Consider the following 16,047-nt stretch of genomic DNA (forward strand, 5'->3'; position numbering starts at 1 on the left):
ATAAGCCCCTGTATCCACCAAGGCCCTCTTAATGGGGATTTGGTTTATAGATGCTGCCAAGTAAAGGGGTCTCTAGTGATCTGAGTACCCCGCCTTCATATCTTCACCACTAAAAGTGATCTCACTTGACTCTTGCAGGAGAGCCCTATCACCTGCGACTTCTGCTGTTAGGCATTCCATCCTTGTCCTAGAGGTGATGCTTACCAAGGCTTCCGTAGCTACCGTTCACTCTCTCGTTGTGAGCCCCAATTAGTCGAATAAATTCTTGAAATTGGGACTCTTCTGTAAGGTAGTAATTGCTGCGGCAGGTAGGGCTAGACTCTCTTCTTCGTCCTCCTCTGGATCCGCATAAATCACAACCGCTGCCACACCTTTCCCTTTGTGGTTTGGGAGTGGATTTCTTTGAACTCCTAGCTAGGACAGCTCTAGAGTTCCTTCCTTGATTCTGCGGTGTACCAATCTGCGGAGTGCTCAACATTTTGTGATAGGATGTTGTACGTAGTTGTGCAAGCGACAAAAGTGTGGGTCCCTCCGCTCTTCCTCTGTGGGTTCTTTAGAAACCTGATTAGGCTTGAAGACCCCGTCCGCTATCCATTTATCTAGGAGCACATCCAGCTCCTTTGGGGTGCATGGTAGTGGTGGAGGGGTATCGTATTCCCTCCCGTCGGCTTTCCTCTTTCTTTTGCCAATGGATACTACCATAGCTTATGGGGCATTCCCTTTGTCAAAACTTGGCCTTACTAACTGAGTAGTCTTTCTGGCCTTTTGCAACAACTGTGCAAACTGGAAGATTTCCAAGTTTTCCAAGATGGCTCTGTACTCCATGATCATGTTTGTCATACACATTTCTACCAATGTATTTTCCTCGCAATGATCATAGCATTCAAGTGTTATGTCTTTGAATATTTTGATGTACTCCATTAAGTCCTTACCACTTCTTTGCTTGGTTGCTTGCAAGGTCGCAAGTGTTACTGTTTCTTCTCCATTGAAGTATTTAGTGCAAAATACGTCTACCATGTCATCCCAGGTCGGGATTTATCCTGGCTTTAGACTGATGTACCAGGTATACGCATGGTCACATAGTGATTTAGAAAATTCTCGAAGACATAAGTCCTCGTTTATCACGTAAGGGCCAAGAGTGTCAATAAACTTGCTTACGTGCTCAACAACACTTCCTTTCCTACCATCATACTGTGTGAAAACTCGTGGTTTATACCTTTCGAGGTATGGTTTGCTGAGTATTCTCAATGTGTAAGGAGATCTCCGTGCATAGAATCTCTCCTTTGGCGCCTTGGCCCTCTCCTGCTGTAGGAGAGCCACTACTTCAGCCATAGTGATGACCTCTAACCAGTGTCTCCTCTTTGTCTGCCACATGCTCCAAGACATGCTGGCTCCTTTTCTCCTTTGTCTTATCTGTTTTCAGCTGACGAATTTCCTCCATTGTCTACTACTGCGAATGTTACAAGAATCACAAAACCTCAATGAAAACATTGGCATTGTCGGTGGGGATCCTTGGCTACAGTTGGGGTTCAGCCCCCACCCTGTTAGTACCTCTCGCCTGCTTGGGCTACTGTTGGTAAGGCATTGTTGGCCTAGATTCTGCCTGTGAGGGCACGACACTCACGTTTCGTGTCATCCTAGATTTTGGGGGCATTTGTTTGCGAGGACTTCTGTCTTTTGTCCCTATCTATTTCCCAACTCCCCAGTGGAGTCGCCAATTAAAATCTGGTGGGCCTTTTGTGATTTTGGGCTGGACTACCTCTTGTTGTATCGTGACCCAAATATTCTGGATAGAAGAGTTGGGACCGGTTCAGTTGTGACCCACCTTGAACCGGCTTGTGTGCAAACACTATGCATCGTCTGCTGAAACTTTAATCACGTACCCACAGCAGACGCAGTTGCTACAGAAGAGCCACGACAGACAAATATGATAAAATAATAATGAAAGAAATAAGTTACTGTTAAGGCAAGACAAGTGAGAAATCCTTGGTCAAAGCAGGGAAAGAAAAACACATTCTAAGTGAGGTTACAAAGACGAGATGAGAAGTAATAACAATAAGTGAGAAAAAAATCGAAGAACAAAAGATCAGTTTGCCACGTTTGATTGTGCTATGGGTGTAAGGCCAATGAGGGAAACCACCCCCTCAACATGGGTAACTTCACAGGATGATCTTGCCGTGGAAATTACGCACTCTGAGGGAATGGGCCAGAATGGCTTGTGCCCAAAATGAGTCCTCTGTTTCTCTTTATAAAGGGTAGGCTTTTAGAAGGAGAGAATGGATTAGCCTATTGTTGCATGTCTGTCATTCTACACTCTCCGTTTTCTCTTCCTAACTCTCTCCTTTTTCTCTATTTTCTTGTTATTTCTAATTCTTTTTCTCCTCTCTTCCTTTTCTCAGTGCTTAATTATCTAACAATGTTGTGATTCTCTTCTCGTGGTTACTATTGCCCAAATCTCCCTATTGTGCACAGCAAGGGTCCTTTATATACTACATGTTGTGACTAACTTTTACCATTTTAGCCTTTAACTACTTTTGTCTGGTCTGGGTGTCCTTGCCAACCACCGCTGGTTTGTCAGCTATCCAACCACCACCACTTACCTATGCTGGCTATGCCACTCCCTATCACCAGACAAAGAAGATTATTTTGTTTGCTTGCTCACCGTGGCATTCTTATCTGCCACAGTGTAGGTGTTCTCTCTTCCTATCCCTCTTGGCATGCACTTAATGATTCCAACTCACTCTTGCTTTTTTTGGGTGGTATGTCATCCCAGCAAGACATTTTCCCCAAAAGAACCTAAGTAGGAATCCCAAAATAGGCTCTCTCCTCTCCCCACCGCCAGACCATACCCTCTCTTATCTCTAGCCCATGACCCATCATTCCTGTATTGTCTGGGTACAGGCTGGTGATGTCTAGGCTTTGTGCAAGCTCTGCTTCTATCCAAAACTTGTCCGCTGCTCATGCATTTGCCATGGTCTAGTGGCTCGTCCGTGCATTTTGCCACTCATCCTTGACCTCTTATGGCGTGAACTATTTTCTAACTTCCCATTCTTTAGACCTGCTCCCCTTAGGGACTGGGCCTTGCTTGATGGTGGGTTTTTCCTCCCTCGGCCTACTCTTTTGCTCCTTCTGTAGTCTTGCTACCATTTTCTACCATACCATATGCTGTCCCTGCCGTGGTGTTATGTGACTCGTGCCTGCTGGGCCTCTTTAGGCCTACTACCTATTCTTCTCCTAATGACTCAATATGGTCATTGGTTTTATACTCATGCTACTTTGAGCTTTTCTTGACCCATTTCATTGCTTGTGGGCTCTCTTGTCTCATTTATCTCTTCTTGAGCATCCATGGCCCATTTGCTTTCTTTGGGCATCCTTGGCCCATTTTCTAATTCTGCATACTCATGGACTTTTACTAACTCCCTTGGGCCTCCCTGGCCCAATTACTTTATTCCTCATCCTTGGAGCTCATGGGCTTCCCATCAACCCCTTACTTTATTACTTCGAGTCTGCCGTAGTCCATTCTTACTTTGCTACGTCACATAATGCCCATAGGTTTTCTACTTCTCTTTCTAGGCTCCTTTAGGCCCATTTGCTTTCCTCAATGCCTATTTATGTACTTTATGGGCTTACGAGCCACTACTCCTGCCATCCAGACTTAATGGTTCTTTTAACCATCCCCTAACTCTTCTCTACCCATATTGTTAGGTTTCTTCTTGCTATTGGGTCTCAAAATGGTCATCAACAAACTGTAAGGAATAATAAAAGTAACAGTGATAGAATTTTTTTTGGTATCTTTTGATGTTTGATATGATGGAAAATATTGAACAATTTTTTTCAAAATCAAAGAAATATAATCCAAAATTTATGGGATTAAAAAAAGTCTTTCTCTATTCTCTTTTGCCCTTATTTGATCAGTTCCTTTGTGCAATCAACACTACTATCATCTCTTCTCAAAAAAAAAAAAAAAAGCACTACTATATCATCACTATTATTGCCGCGACCACCAACATTATTGTTATCACTTATCACTGCCACCATTCCCTTTTTTGTCAACACTCAACACCACCATTGCCATCTTTGCTATCACCCCCACCACACCACACCACACCACACTATCGCCACTTTCCTATACCCACCACTACCATTGTCATTACCATATTACCTCTACCACCACCACAACCACAACACCTCTAATGCCTCTAGCACACCAACATTTTTTTTCTTCGCAATATACTTACATGAAATATTAATGATTTTTTATATGAGCCAAATAGCATAAGATGCTTTGGGGATTTTTTTTTTTCAAAATTGCAACCAAGCACTGCGAAACAAATCATTGTTCTTGCTTAAGAAAGCATTTTGTGATGAAAACAAATGGAATTTAATAAAAAGTAAAACAATTTTATTCAATAAAAATTAAAAAAAAAAAAAAAAGAATGCAAGTTTTTGGGACAATCTTATTGTTAATCTATATATATTTATATATATATATATAGCTAAAATTTGGACAAAGTTCAATTAGAATTTGAAATTAGAATCGATTGTGTGCCATGTGTCTAAATTTATGTGGGAATCACATCATAATTATCCACTTAAATTTGTGCCGGTGTCCACTTAAGTTTATTAATTTTTTGTATCAAGTGAGTTAATAAGTGCAAAGTACTAAGAGTCTAATATTAATGAAAATACATACAAAAATAGTAATACTAGTATTTTTAACCGAATTTATAATACATTACATAACCAGAATACAACTACAAAAAGAGCTAACCTTTGTAATTGTAGACTGAGGTTATAAACAACGGACACTAAATACACACAACCAATATAGGATAAACATCTCTATTTTTTTTTTTGAGTAAACAGTAATATTTATTAGATTACACACAAAAATAGTAATACTAGTATTTTAATTTACATAACCAGAGTGCAACTACAAATGAACTATAAAATAATACCACAAAAAAAAAAACCAATCACATATGCTCAATAAAAACCACCACAGAACAAAGATCATCACACGTTCTATTTTATTAAAAATTAGAAGAAAAAAAATGATCATAAGTAGTATTAAATTTAGGTAAGAATTTTAATATGTGACTAATTACGTTTACTTTTAAAAAATAATAATTTGACTAATTGTTTATATTTTATGATAAATATTGTATTTAATTTTAAATATATCTATACATATGCACGTGTTACAAGCTTTTTTTAATAAATAATTTGACTAATTATTTATATTTATACTAGCCTCTAAGCACGCACGTTGTGTGTGCTTAGAGGCTCTTCTATTTTTTTTGAGTAAATGCTAATAATTTGCATCTATTATATTTTAGAAATATATTTATTTATTTTTCAAGTAAATAAAAATGATAAACTTTAAAGATAAGCAGTAAATGTAATTTCTTTTTTGAACATAAAGGGAAAAAATCCTAAATTTCAGGAATTCTTTTTTTTAATTTAAAATGAAATTTTTTATTTGACATTTATGACTCTATTTCTAAATGAAGTTACTCTTCATTATTAATAATGAAAATATTTTTAAATCACATAAAAGTCCAATTGAAAAATAAAAATTCTCTTATATATAATAATAGATAATAAAAATTATGTTTAATTTTAAATAAAAATTCATTCCTTACGGCTATTTATAATTGGCCAGGAAAAAAAAATGTGTAGGGGATGGGACCACTCCTACGTGCCTAAAAATATCAAGAAATAGATGAGCATCAATGCGCTCATTAGTAAGGACGCTCAATCCAAGATTGGAGTGTTATTGGCCCAAATCCCTTGCCATTAGGCTGCCTGCCACATTGGCCTTCAAGGCAATTTGACTTTCATCACCAAAATTGCTTTAATATTGCAGCAGTTGCAATGCTCCGCGGGGTCCGAACCCCAAAAGTTCGATACCGTTGTTGTTTTACATTGAAATATTTCTCTCACCAGTCACCACCGCCACCATTGAATAAGTTCTGGCTCCAACTTGTGACTTGAGAGTGGGCCAATGGACAGCTTGTTTAAACTTAAAAAAAGAAAGAAAAAGAAAAGCATAAACAAACACTGGTCCATGGCTGCTCCGTTCATAAACTCCCTCACATGCCCAATAAAAAGAACAAAACAAGAGTACATAGCAACGGGCAAAAGTATAATAATAATAATAATAAGAGCCGCATTTTTTTTTTTAGTTGTTTTTTGTTTGCAATGTAGATCTCAGACAAAGCTGTTTTGTCACTTTCCTCCTTTTTTATAATAAACTCGTGCACCCACCTCACCTGTTCCATCATCATTAAAGTCCAACGTTTCTATTTTCAAAATCCGTTGGAGCCAAGCTCTACTACATTTTATATCAATGGCCCCCCCATTTCAAACACACACTCTCTCTCTCTCTCTCTCTGCCACTCAAATCATGAAGACCCTTTGAAGTTTGAACTACATTCCTCACTCTTTCTGAACTTTTAGCAGAGAGCTTTGTTAATGGGGTGTTTTCTTGCATGTTTTGGTTTTTCCAAGAAAAGAAAGCGTCGAGTACATTCCAATAAGGTTTCATTGATTGCTTCTTTCTTTTTCTTTTTTTCTTTCTTTGTTTGCGTTATAATTGTTTAGTTTATTGTTGAACAAGTTTATGTTTTGCACTTTGTTGCAGAAACATGGGAGTTATAAGCCTTTGGATTCCTCTTTCCCTGTAAATCTTGACATCAAAGAAGACCCCATTTGCTCAGATTCTGGGTTCAGGTTAGACATTAATTCTCTCTCTCTCTCTCTCTCTCTCTCTCTCTCTCTCTCTCTCTCTCTCTCTCTCTCTCTCTCTCTCTCTCTCTCTCTCTCTGATATATATGTTAGATAATATTATTGTCCTTGTTCTGTTTGTTTCTTAGAGACAAGCCTAAGGAGCAGTCCAGCTTCAAAATCAGGAAGAAAGTCAGCTTTAATTTAAATGTTCAAACCTATGAGCCAATTCCAACTGATTATAGTTTGTTGGAGAGTGATGAGGAGGGAGAAAAGGGAAAGAAAGGCGAAGAAACAGCGAAACGAGGCCTAATCCCTTCATTTTCTAAATGGCATTCAACAGCCCTTACTATGGGCGCGTACCCTTCAAATTATAGGTACCAAAATTGTACATACAACTATGATGATGAGGATGAATTAGAATTTGAGGAAATTGATTTGGATGATGATGATTACGAAAACGACATTGATGACTACAATGATAGTGATGATAATGAAGGTTATGGCAACAATGGCATTCATCGTGATGAAAGCCAAGAAGAGGATTCTGCGCAGTTGGAGTCTACAAATATGGAATCACAGGAAAGAGTTTCTTTGACTCCGTTGGCCAAGGATAAAATCAATGTAAATCCCCCATCCGCTTCAAATGCTCGAGATAGAAGTCAATATGTACATTCTGTGCTAAACCCAATAGAAAATCTCTCCCAGTGGAAAGCAGTCAAAGCGAAAGCAGCACCACCTAAGCACCAGAGGAAGGAGAACATAGAATTAAAGGAAGAGCCACTTATATTCATTAGTTCAAAGCCGATTTTAGATCCATTGCCTTTCTCAAATCCAAGTCCGTCCAAACCTCTAATGCAAGAGATTGCTGTTGATTCCAGCCTTTCAAGCTGGTTGGTTTTACCAAAGTCTAATAGGTCAGAGAACACAACCCATTGCTCTTAAGGCCATGTCAGTGAAGAAAAATATATTGTATGGATCAAAATAATGGAGAGAAACAGAAGGCAGAGCAATTTTGGAAATCAGCAAATTAAAGGCCAGCACAATTTCTTATTTCAGGTCCTCAGGGAGTTAATTGAGTCATATGGAACAGGGGTATCATATGAAGCTCATCCAACTTTTGCACAACCATTAAGAAAGGACAATCGGTAACTAATTTTGGTACGAAGATGAACAGCCAAAGCTAGTTTTTCTTATCTTTCTTGGCTATTCATATAGGGTGTGAACAATCTGGAGTGTTGTTTTTGTTTGTGTTTGTGTTCCTGATTTTTTTATTCTCCTCTGATTCTTTTGTGGATGTTGATGATGTTGGATAGTTTCTCTTGTTATCTTATTGTTTAATATCATCCTGATTTATGAAAATTGCAAATACAAGAGTGATTTTACAAAGTATTGGCTTAAGTAAGTGTCCACTTTGATTAAAAGAAGAGGCAGGTGTCAATTGTCTCCTCCTGGTATAAACTCAGTTAATTCAATCTGAATTTAAAAATACACTGCCCATAAATCTTCATGTTAATTAGCTGAGATTAATAATGAATGTCCACAGCTCAGTGGATTTGGTAATTCCATTCATAAGTTAGTATTGATAACGTGGTTGTAAAGTTAAAAGGATCCCTCCGTGGAAACAATGATCCTGCAGGTGAGAATTCTCATATTCGGAAGTACTATTCTGATCCATCCTAGTGATTACTCTGGGAATTGGTTTCTGGCCACATAACATCTGAGTCAGTGTTGTGTTCGATACGCATATATGTTAGTGAGTGGACCATGTGGCTGGAGATAGGTGTTAAATTCGGTTTGACTAAGCAATAATCATGCAGCAGCATATAGTAAAATAAATGCTCAATTATGGAGCATATGCAGTAGGTATATATCCCAGCTGAAGACATTTAGCATATGCACAGCGTATGATAAACTATTGGTTCACCATGGAAGTGATACCAGCTCATTAAATAACTATGAGAGTTTATGATAATTTAAATTAAGATATAGTTGAATCATACAAAATTCCCTAGCTTCAAGTTGATAAGTTCTCTCTGTAATTGAATGTAATAAATAATTTTTAGTGTCATAGAGGCTTTGAAAAGTTCAACATCCAGACCTATGTTCTTTTTCTCATTTCTCCAAGCAGAACTGAATGATAAAACTTCTACATTTAACACATGTTCTAAGTTATTTAGCACATTATGCTTCTCTAAGGAGCAAGATAAAGTCCAATTCAATATTTTTATTCACTAGGCATGTTCACATGAGATGAAACTCTCTTTAAATGCACTAAGGGACACAGATAAGAAAGAGAACTATGTCTCAGCAGACTAATCATGTAGATGGAGTTGTCTTGCATACTGAAAAATTGTGCCGGCGAAAGGAGAAATGGAAAAACAGAAGCAAATGGAATTGAGGTTCCTGCTGCTGCATTAAATCCAAAATATTCATTTGGATGTATATTCTACAATACATTTCAATGTACGTGGCAAAGCATCAAAAAGCCTGATTCTATTGAATATGTTACAAATCATGGAAGCAATATTGCCATCATCCTCATCTGATTCTATCATGGGAAGGAGATCTCTGAATTTGCCCATAAGAAACTCATCAAAATCTCACCTAAGAAATGGTTGGACTTCACTTATAATGAATAGCACACAAATCATGCCAGACATAAGACTGGTCTTCGACCCTTGGTCCATCTTTACAACAAGAAGATGAGAGGAGGCCAATTTATACTATAATCGTCAAATGTTGGAGAGAATGCCTCATTAATTTAGCCAGCAGATATTTTCTGAAACAGGGTGTACTGAATGATATCTACATTATGGTACAGATGCAAGAATCTGAATCCTCGTCATCAGAGTCACTTGCATCACTGCAGGTACAAACAGGGGACTAGGAATGAGTGATAGTTGTAGAGTAAAATCTACAGACAAGTATGTGATACAGAAGTAAATCATATCATAAATTCTAAGGTTAATCTCATATGTCATAGCATTCTTTCACAACTTAAACAGGAGTGCATAGGGAATATACTGCCTAGTTCTGGTATAGTTTTAAGGCAAAGAAACAGAATGGAAAATAAAATAGAGAGCAGCAGAGAAGAGTAATGTTAAACCCAAGATTGTTTTCTTTGAATTATTTTTCACCAGTTTCTTGCAGAAACTACTTTACATGTTAGGATGCATGAAAACTGAGTTATCTCTGAAGGCAATGGATCTATCTCAAACTGAAGATTTGAATATATATATATATATATATATATATATGTTGTCTTCAATTCATCTAACTATGAACTATTAAGGTAAAAAAGTGTGCTAAACCAAGGGGGTGTTTTCAATGAAATGTTTCACCAATTTCTTTGAGACATGATCAATACATGCTAGACATGTGAAGGTACTCATCTCCTCAACACAAGCAGCACGTAACCATTAATGGATATTGTAAAGTGATAAGTTGTTGCCATCAGTAGCACCTGGGTATACATATAAACCATGTGACAAACATCTTTTTTGGCCTTCAGAACATAACTCCATGTGCCCTAAAAAGTTGGATGTATGGCTCATCCTTTTGAGGTATCACATGAGACAATCCAAAATACAACATAATAGAAAAACATGATAAGATTCCTATTTCCATCTCAACTTTTGCTGCATCTGCCCGAGCCTTCCTAATAGCAACATCCACCATCTTGTGGAAACAATCAAACACAGCGAAAAGTGGAGTACGATAAAAACAGCCCAACCCAAATTTATATGGATTTTTTAAAAAGTAATTTCATTTCCTCAAACTCTTTCAGTTTAGAGAAACTATACTATCCTCAAAATTAGGCTATGAAGATTAAAATGAGGCTCATGTTCCAGGAGAGTGTTTTAAATACGAAATGCTCTAAGCCTAAGATCTTTATAATACACTTGTAACCAATACATGAATTTGTAAATTCTTGTCAGAAGAAATAATGTTGAAGATTGAGCATAATCATTTTTCAAAGTTGAATAAGCTGGCAACAGCCAAAGGTTACTGCTCTGCTAGAACAAAGTTATTTCAGCTTACATCAACTAACTTCTGTCAATATACTCTTCTGAAAGCACAAAAGCTGTGGGGAGTAAGGACAGAATCAATATTGCGATGAGTTTGATTAACGCTTTGGCAAAGTAAACCATAAAGTTCCAAAACCCTGATGCATCTCTTTTTTTCTCTTTATAACACTTGATTCTAGCTCAATTTTTCATAGCCCAAACGCATCCATCTCATACACTCAATTGAGCTCCTATCTTTCTACGAACATGTTTCTGATCACAAAGTATCACTCTAAATCTTCTAGCAACTATCATCATCTGCATTCACTTAGAAAGCCTGTCTCCACATTGCATACTATTTTTCCATAAAACTAATGCAGCACTTTCTTTACAAAATTATTTCCATGAATTACCAAATTTGTAGCCAGAGTGGGAGCATAGAAGATATTAAACAAAGAAAGAATCATAAGAAAATGAATCTGAAAGATCAACAAAGACTTTCTTGTGTTTCAATGGACCAAAAATGGAATTTATATACAAATAATGAAATATCTTACATAAGCTAAATCCAGTCAAGTAATATTATATGTAGCAAGCATATGGTGTTAGATGCATGATCACACCACAATGAAGCCATAATTACATGCAAATCCAGAAAAGGAAAAAGAATAAATTGTTGAACCATCATAACTTTTAGAAACAAACTCAGATCCTACAAATGGTTTTACCACAGCAAAAGGATGGGCCTGTGTACGGCATAGGAGTGCATAAACAAAGGCTAAACAGAGCAAGCGTAGCATACATAGACTCAAATCATCAATAAAAAATGCTCCAAAAAGTTTTATGTCCCAAAGATCAAACTACAAAGACAATGTACTGCCTAGAGCAGTTTACAACAATACAATGAAAAAACAATATTCTTATTCACAGGTTGTTTAGTTGGTGAAATAATTGTAATGCATTTTGGTCCAAGTCAATAATTTGAAGATAGAGATGATTATAAACTTTAGTTGAAATCAAAGAGCCAACACGGCTTTATTTTGGTGAAATAATTGTAATGCATTTTGGTCCGAGCCAATAATTTGAAGATAGAGATGATTATAAACTTTAGTTGAAATCATAGAGCCAACATGGCTTTATTTTGGATGATACGTAATAATAATATGCTAAGCATGACAAAACATAAAATCAAGGTTTAGACTATACTATTTTCATTAACTATTTTTGTCAGCGAAAACTATTATCCTGCTGTTAGGTTGATCTTTCCACTATTAGAATAGAGTACTAAGCAACAACAGCTTATATAACTGCAAATAGGTCAAGCTTTGCTCATACTGCAATTGATCAACCCAATCCTCAAACTGCATTTCAATACCAGGATAATGTACGGTATCATTGAGGTAATGTGTATTATTGGCACCAACTCACTAAGAACAATTGACCATTTTGACATGATCAAACAAAGTTACTGTTCTTTCTGACCACAACAAGTCGTCGCCCATGGCTTGGCAGCCTTGGCTACTCACAGAATGTTAGGTGTAACTGCTAGCTCTTGCGTTAAAAACATACTGTAGCTAGATAAATAAAGTTGTCATCTTTCATGTATCAGCTACAACAAGTTTCCAAACCAAGAAACTCACTACTCAAACAACTAAGCCAAATTACAAAACAACAACGACAACAAAATCATCAAATTTTCAAAACTTTTGTCAAAAACCATGTATATTTATGTACACAAGTATATTACCTCGGATCGAATTCCAAAACCTCAGCGAGCTTATTGCCATTCTTATCGTTCCACTGCACTTTTCGCCTCGTCTTCTCCGACTTCCTCAACATCTCATCTCGCCGAGGCGGCAATAATGAATTAGACTCACTATCCTGCTCTCCATTAACATGTTGATCCTCAACCTTTGGAGATTCTACAGTACACGGAACCTCACTTTTGCATCCATTAACATCTTTAGCATCCGTTTCCATCAAAAAGTTAACACTATCCTCAAACTGTGAACCCAAATTCTTTGCCAATTAGCTCCGATGAAAATAGAGCAAAGGACCAATCGTTGATCGAAAATTCGCTGAATATTGATCAGAAACCCAATTCACCTTTCACCATAAAAGAGAAACCCAATTCACCCAATTGCCTGAAAATCAAGATTTCACAGACCCTGTACCAAAAGATTCAAAATTTAGAGATGGTTCTGGCTTTAAGTTTTTTTTTTTTTTTTCTTTCCAATGCAGAGACAGGGTCAACGCTCATGTGCAGCTTATGCTTTCAACAAAGGAAACGGAGGACAGAAAAAATCATAAATCTGAAACCATTAGAACCAAAAAGACCATCACTTAGAGAGAGAGAGAGAAGAAAAAAAAAGCGCAAAAGTTTGCCGAGAAAATGACAGAATTATGGTTTCAGAATGAATACTATACAAAAAATGAATGAGATAATTTTTTTGATTGAATTGTATGGGACAGATCATAGATCTGCGAGAGAGTAACAATTTGATTGGATTAATAAGATAAGAACAAACAATCCCCCCAGGTTTTGAGGGGATTAATATTTTATTTTTAAATATATTTATATATATAAATACTACTATTAATAATTAAAACAGGGGAAAAACAAAAACTAAAACAAAAACAAAAACAAAAACAGAGAGCGTTTACTTTTGTGATTGGTGAGTATGGGCGTGAAAATTAAGAATGCTGTCGTTAAGAGTTAGAGTTAGAGTTAGAGTTAAGGAATTGTAGGAATTGTTGAAATTGCCTGTGTCAGGACTCAGGAGAATGATCCTTATCGGAAGTGTCTGAGAGGCTGCTTCTTCTACCATACTGTTAGTTATTCTCGTTATAAATTAATCAAAAGTCTTTTTTTATTTCTTTTTTTATTTTGGAAAAATATAATAATAAAAGTCTTACTGTGTCTGTGGTTGCTTGCTTTGTACAAATGGGTCATTACACATGACTCATGACTCATGACTCATGACTCATGACTCATGACAGGGCTTTGTGACCAAAAAACAGCATCTACAAAGAAGGATTGCAAGTCTCAAAACAAGCAAGAAGTCCCAATCCCACATCAGAAGAACCGAAGGAATTGTACAACAAGGATCTGAGGCATGAGAAACTGCCATTGAATCTCTCGCTGACCACAAGTTTGGTAGCTCAATAATTATGTGAATATATATCATTCGAATATATTCATATTTTACTATTTATAGAACTAACTTTATTTTTTGGAGTTTTTTTGTTTTGTGGATAATTTGATAGTTACAAAGAAGTGGAAATTTGGTCATTGAAACATTAAAAGGTGAAAACCAATTAAGTTACAAAATCTTTGACTCAACTTTATAATTTTCCTAAAAACACAAATTAGGGACAAAAAAGGTAAGGCACAAGTTATAGATAATAATATAAAAGATAAAGAGAAAAATATTTGAATTTAAAAAATGTCTTAAATATATCTATTTCTATGCTCCATGTTTTTTCATATTTATAATTATTGAAAATTTCAAAATTCTTTATATCCAAAGAGCTACTTATATTGTGGGTTCTAGTTTGTTTGGTTGATAAAATCATTTGTCGTCAAATAAAGGACTTGGGTTTAGGGCTACCTATCTTAAAAACTATTTTGTATCTTGGTCTAATAATAAAAGTAATCTATATATCATATTTATATAATATAAAAAATTTAGTTTCTTTTTAAAAAATTAAGCACACAAATAAAAGCATGCACAAGGCTTCGGCTTATTTTATAGAGTAACAAATTAAAATTATTTATTAATCATTTTTTATTCTTAAAACTTTCTTTCCCAAATTCATGATGTTAATTTTTTTTATATAAAATAGAAATTCTACTCTAGCCTGATCTAATTTTTTTTTTTTTTAAAGAAGCCTTAAATATATGTGTTATGATTGAAATGCACTACTATGTTATGGGTGAAATTTAGGTACAACTCCTTATATCAAATCTCTCTCCCATGTTGTTGTAACTACTTATAAAAGAAAAAACAAAAAAAAGAAAACAAATTTAAGGTACAATTCCTTGGATGTAGTACATTAGATTCCCTAATAAAATTTAAAAACATAGTTGAATTAATTTTAATTGTCTTTGAGAAAGATAGCAATGTTTATATTTCATTAGCTAATATAACCATGTGTTTGAATTTAATTATAAAACCTAATATATATAGTATTCAATACCTAAATTTTTCCATATATTAGAGTTGCTAACCGGTGTAAGGTAAGGGAGTTCGACAAAAGATATTGCATATATATATATATATATATATATATATATATATATATTAATACATGTTTAAATCAATTTTAACAAATAAAATTATAAAATTTATAGAAGAACCTTCCTAATTCAAATTTAATTAGAGCTTGTTTATAGAAGATTAAACTTAATTGAATCCAAATTTGTTAAGTGTTGAGTTGTTTAAGTATTAATAAATAAGAAGTAAAATTATAGAATTTGTGGAAAAAAAATTGTCTAATTTAAGTATAATTTGTTTACAAAAGATCTAATTTAATTTAAATTGACTAATACTACACACACAAACTATTTTAAAAACTTTTGATTTGGTAAATTCTTATTGGTTCTCATTTGGGCTCACAATTAATATAACTTTTTTATTTATCAATAACCATTTACCACATTAGCAGTTTGTAAAAAAGTATGTAAAATAATTTGTGTCTTTAGTATTTTCCATTTAAATTTGTTTAGTGTTGGCCGGTTGGGGCCCTTTAAAAAAAATTCTAATTAGTTTAAACTAATATAATTTATTACTATTTACAAATCTGAAAGCAATATTGAAAACTATATATTATAATAATGGCATGGTAAAATATGAATTGTCAAAAACTTATAGAGAGAGAGAGAGAGAGAGAGAGAGAGAGAGAGAGAGAGAGAGAGAGAGAGAGAGAGAGAGAGAGAGAGTCATATACCTAAATCTAATAATATTAAGTATTTTTGGAGTATAGATTGAAAATTGGTCAATTTTTAGTTGGAATTTTTTTTTTTTTTAAAGTTTGATTGTGCAACTTATGTTAATGAGCTTTTTTTTAGGAAAATTTTATTGAACATTTAGTTAATAGTATTGGCTTAATGGTATTTTCATTGGTATAATAATTGAATTGTGAAAAGGAGTTGTTGGGTTCCAATCTATTCTCATGCGACTTAAGAAACTCAAATAAAAATTTTAATCAATCACCAAAAAATATTATCAACAAGCCATGAAATCAACCACATATAAGAACACAAAGATTTATATTTCTTCTTACAAGAAAAAATTATAGGACAAAT

General features: G+C 35.1%; 2 protein-coding genes across 2 annotated transcripts; one reads left to right on the forward strand and one right to left on the reverse strand.

Moving 5' to 3' along the window:
- Positions 1–6,366: 6,366 nt before the first annotated feature.
- On the forward strand, positions 6,367–8,100 carry LOC142624055 (uncharacterized). Its single transcript, XM_075797559.1, has 3 exons — positions 6,367–6,543; positions 6,647–6,735; positions 6,879–8,100. The coding sequence occupies exons 1-3, from the start codon at positions 6,478–6,480 to the stop codon at positions 7,672–7,674; spliced, it is 951 nt and encodes a 316-aa protein (XP_075653674.1). The 5' UTR covers positions 6,367–6,477; the 3' UTR covers positions 7,675–8,100.
- A 1,019-nt stretch (positions 8,101–9,119) lies between these two features.
- On the reverse strand, positions 9,120–13,548 carry LOC142626480 (uncharacterized). The gene is made up of 3 exons (XM_075800310.1): positions 13,404–13,548; positions 12,487–12,907; positions 9,120–9,595 (listed from the first exon to the last, which is right to left on the reverse strand). Exons 2-3 carry the CDS (start codon positions 12,717–12,719, stop codon positions 9,538–9,540), a joined length of 291 nt encoding a protein of 96 aa, XP_075656425.1. The 5' UTR covers positions 12,720–12,907; positions 13,404–13,548; the 3' UTR covers positions 9,120–9,537.
- Positions 13,549–16,047: the final 2,499 nt, after the last annotated feature.

This window comes from Castanea sativa, chromosome 2 (genome assembly GCF_040712315.1).
Source record: "Castanea sativa cultivar Marrone di Chiusa Pesio chromosome 2, ASM4071231v1".
NCBI classification, from domain to species: domain Eukaryota; kingdom Viridiplantae; phylum Streptophyta; class Magnoliopsida; order Fagales; family Fagaceae; genus Castanea; species Castanea sativa.

Coding starts and splice junctions, on each gene's coding strand:
- LOC142624055 (XM_075797559.1), top strand. CDS start 6,478: ATGGGGTGTTTTCTTGCATGTTTTGGTTTTTCCAAGAAAAGAAAGCGT. Junction 6,544..6,646: donor GTCGAGTACATTCCAATAAG/GTTTCATTGATT, acceptor ACTTTGTTGCAG/AAACATGGGAGTTATAAGCC. Junction 6,736..6,878: donor TGCTCAGATTCTGGGTTCAG/GTTAGACATTAA, acceptor TTTGTTTCTTAG/AGACAAGCCTAAGGAGCAGT.
- LOC142626480 (XM_075800310.1), bottom strand. CDS start 12,719: ATGGAAACGGATGCTAAAGATGTTAATGGATGCAAAAGTGAGGTTCCG. Junction 9,596..12,486: donor GTTTTGGAATTCGATCCGAG/GTAATATACTTG, acceptor TTGTACCTGCAG/TGATGCAAGTGACTCTGATG.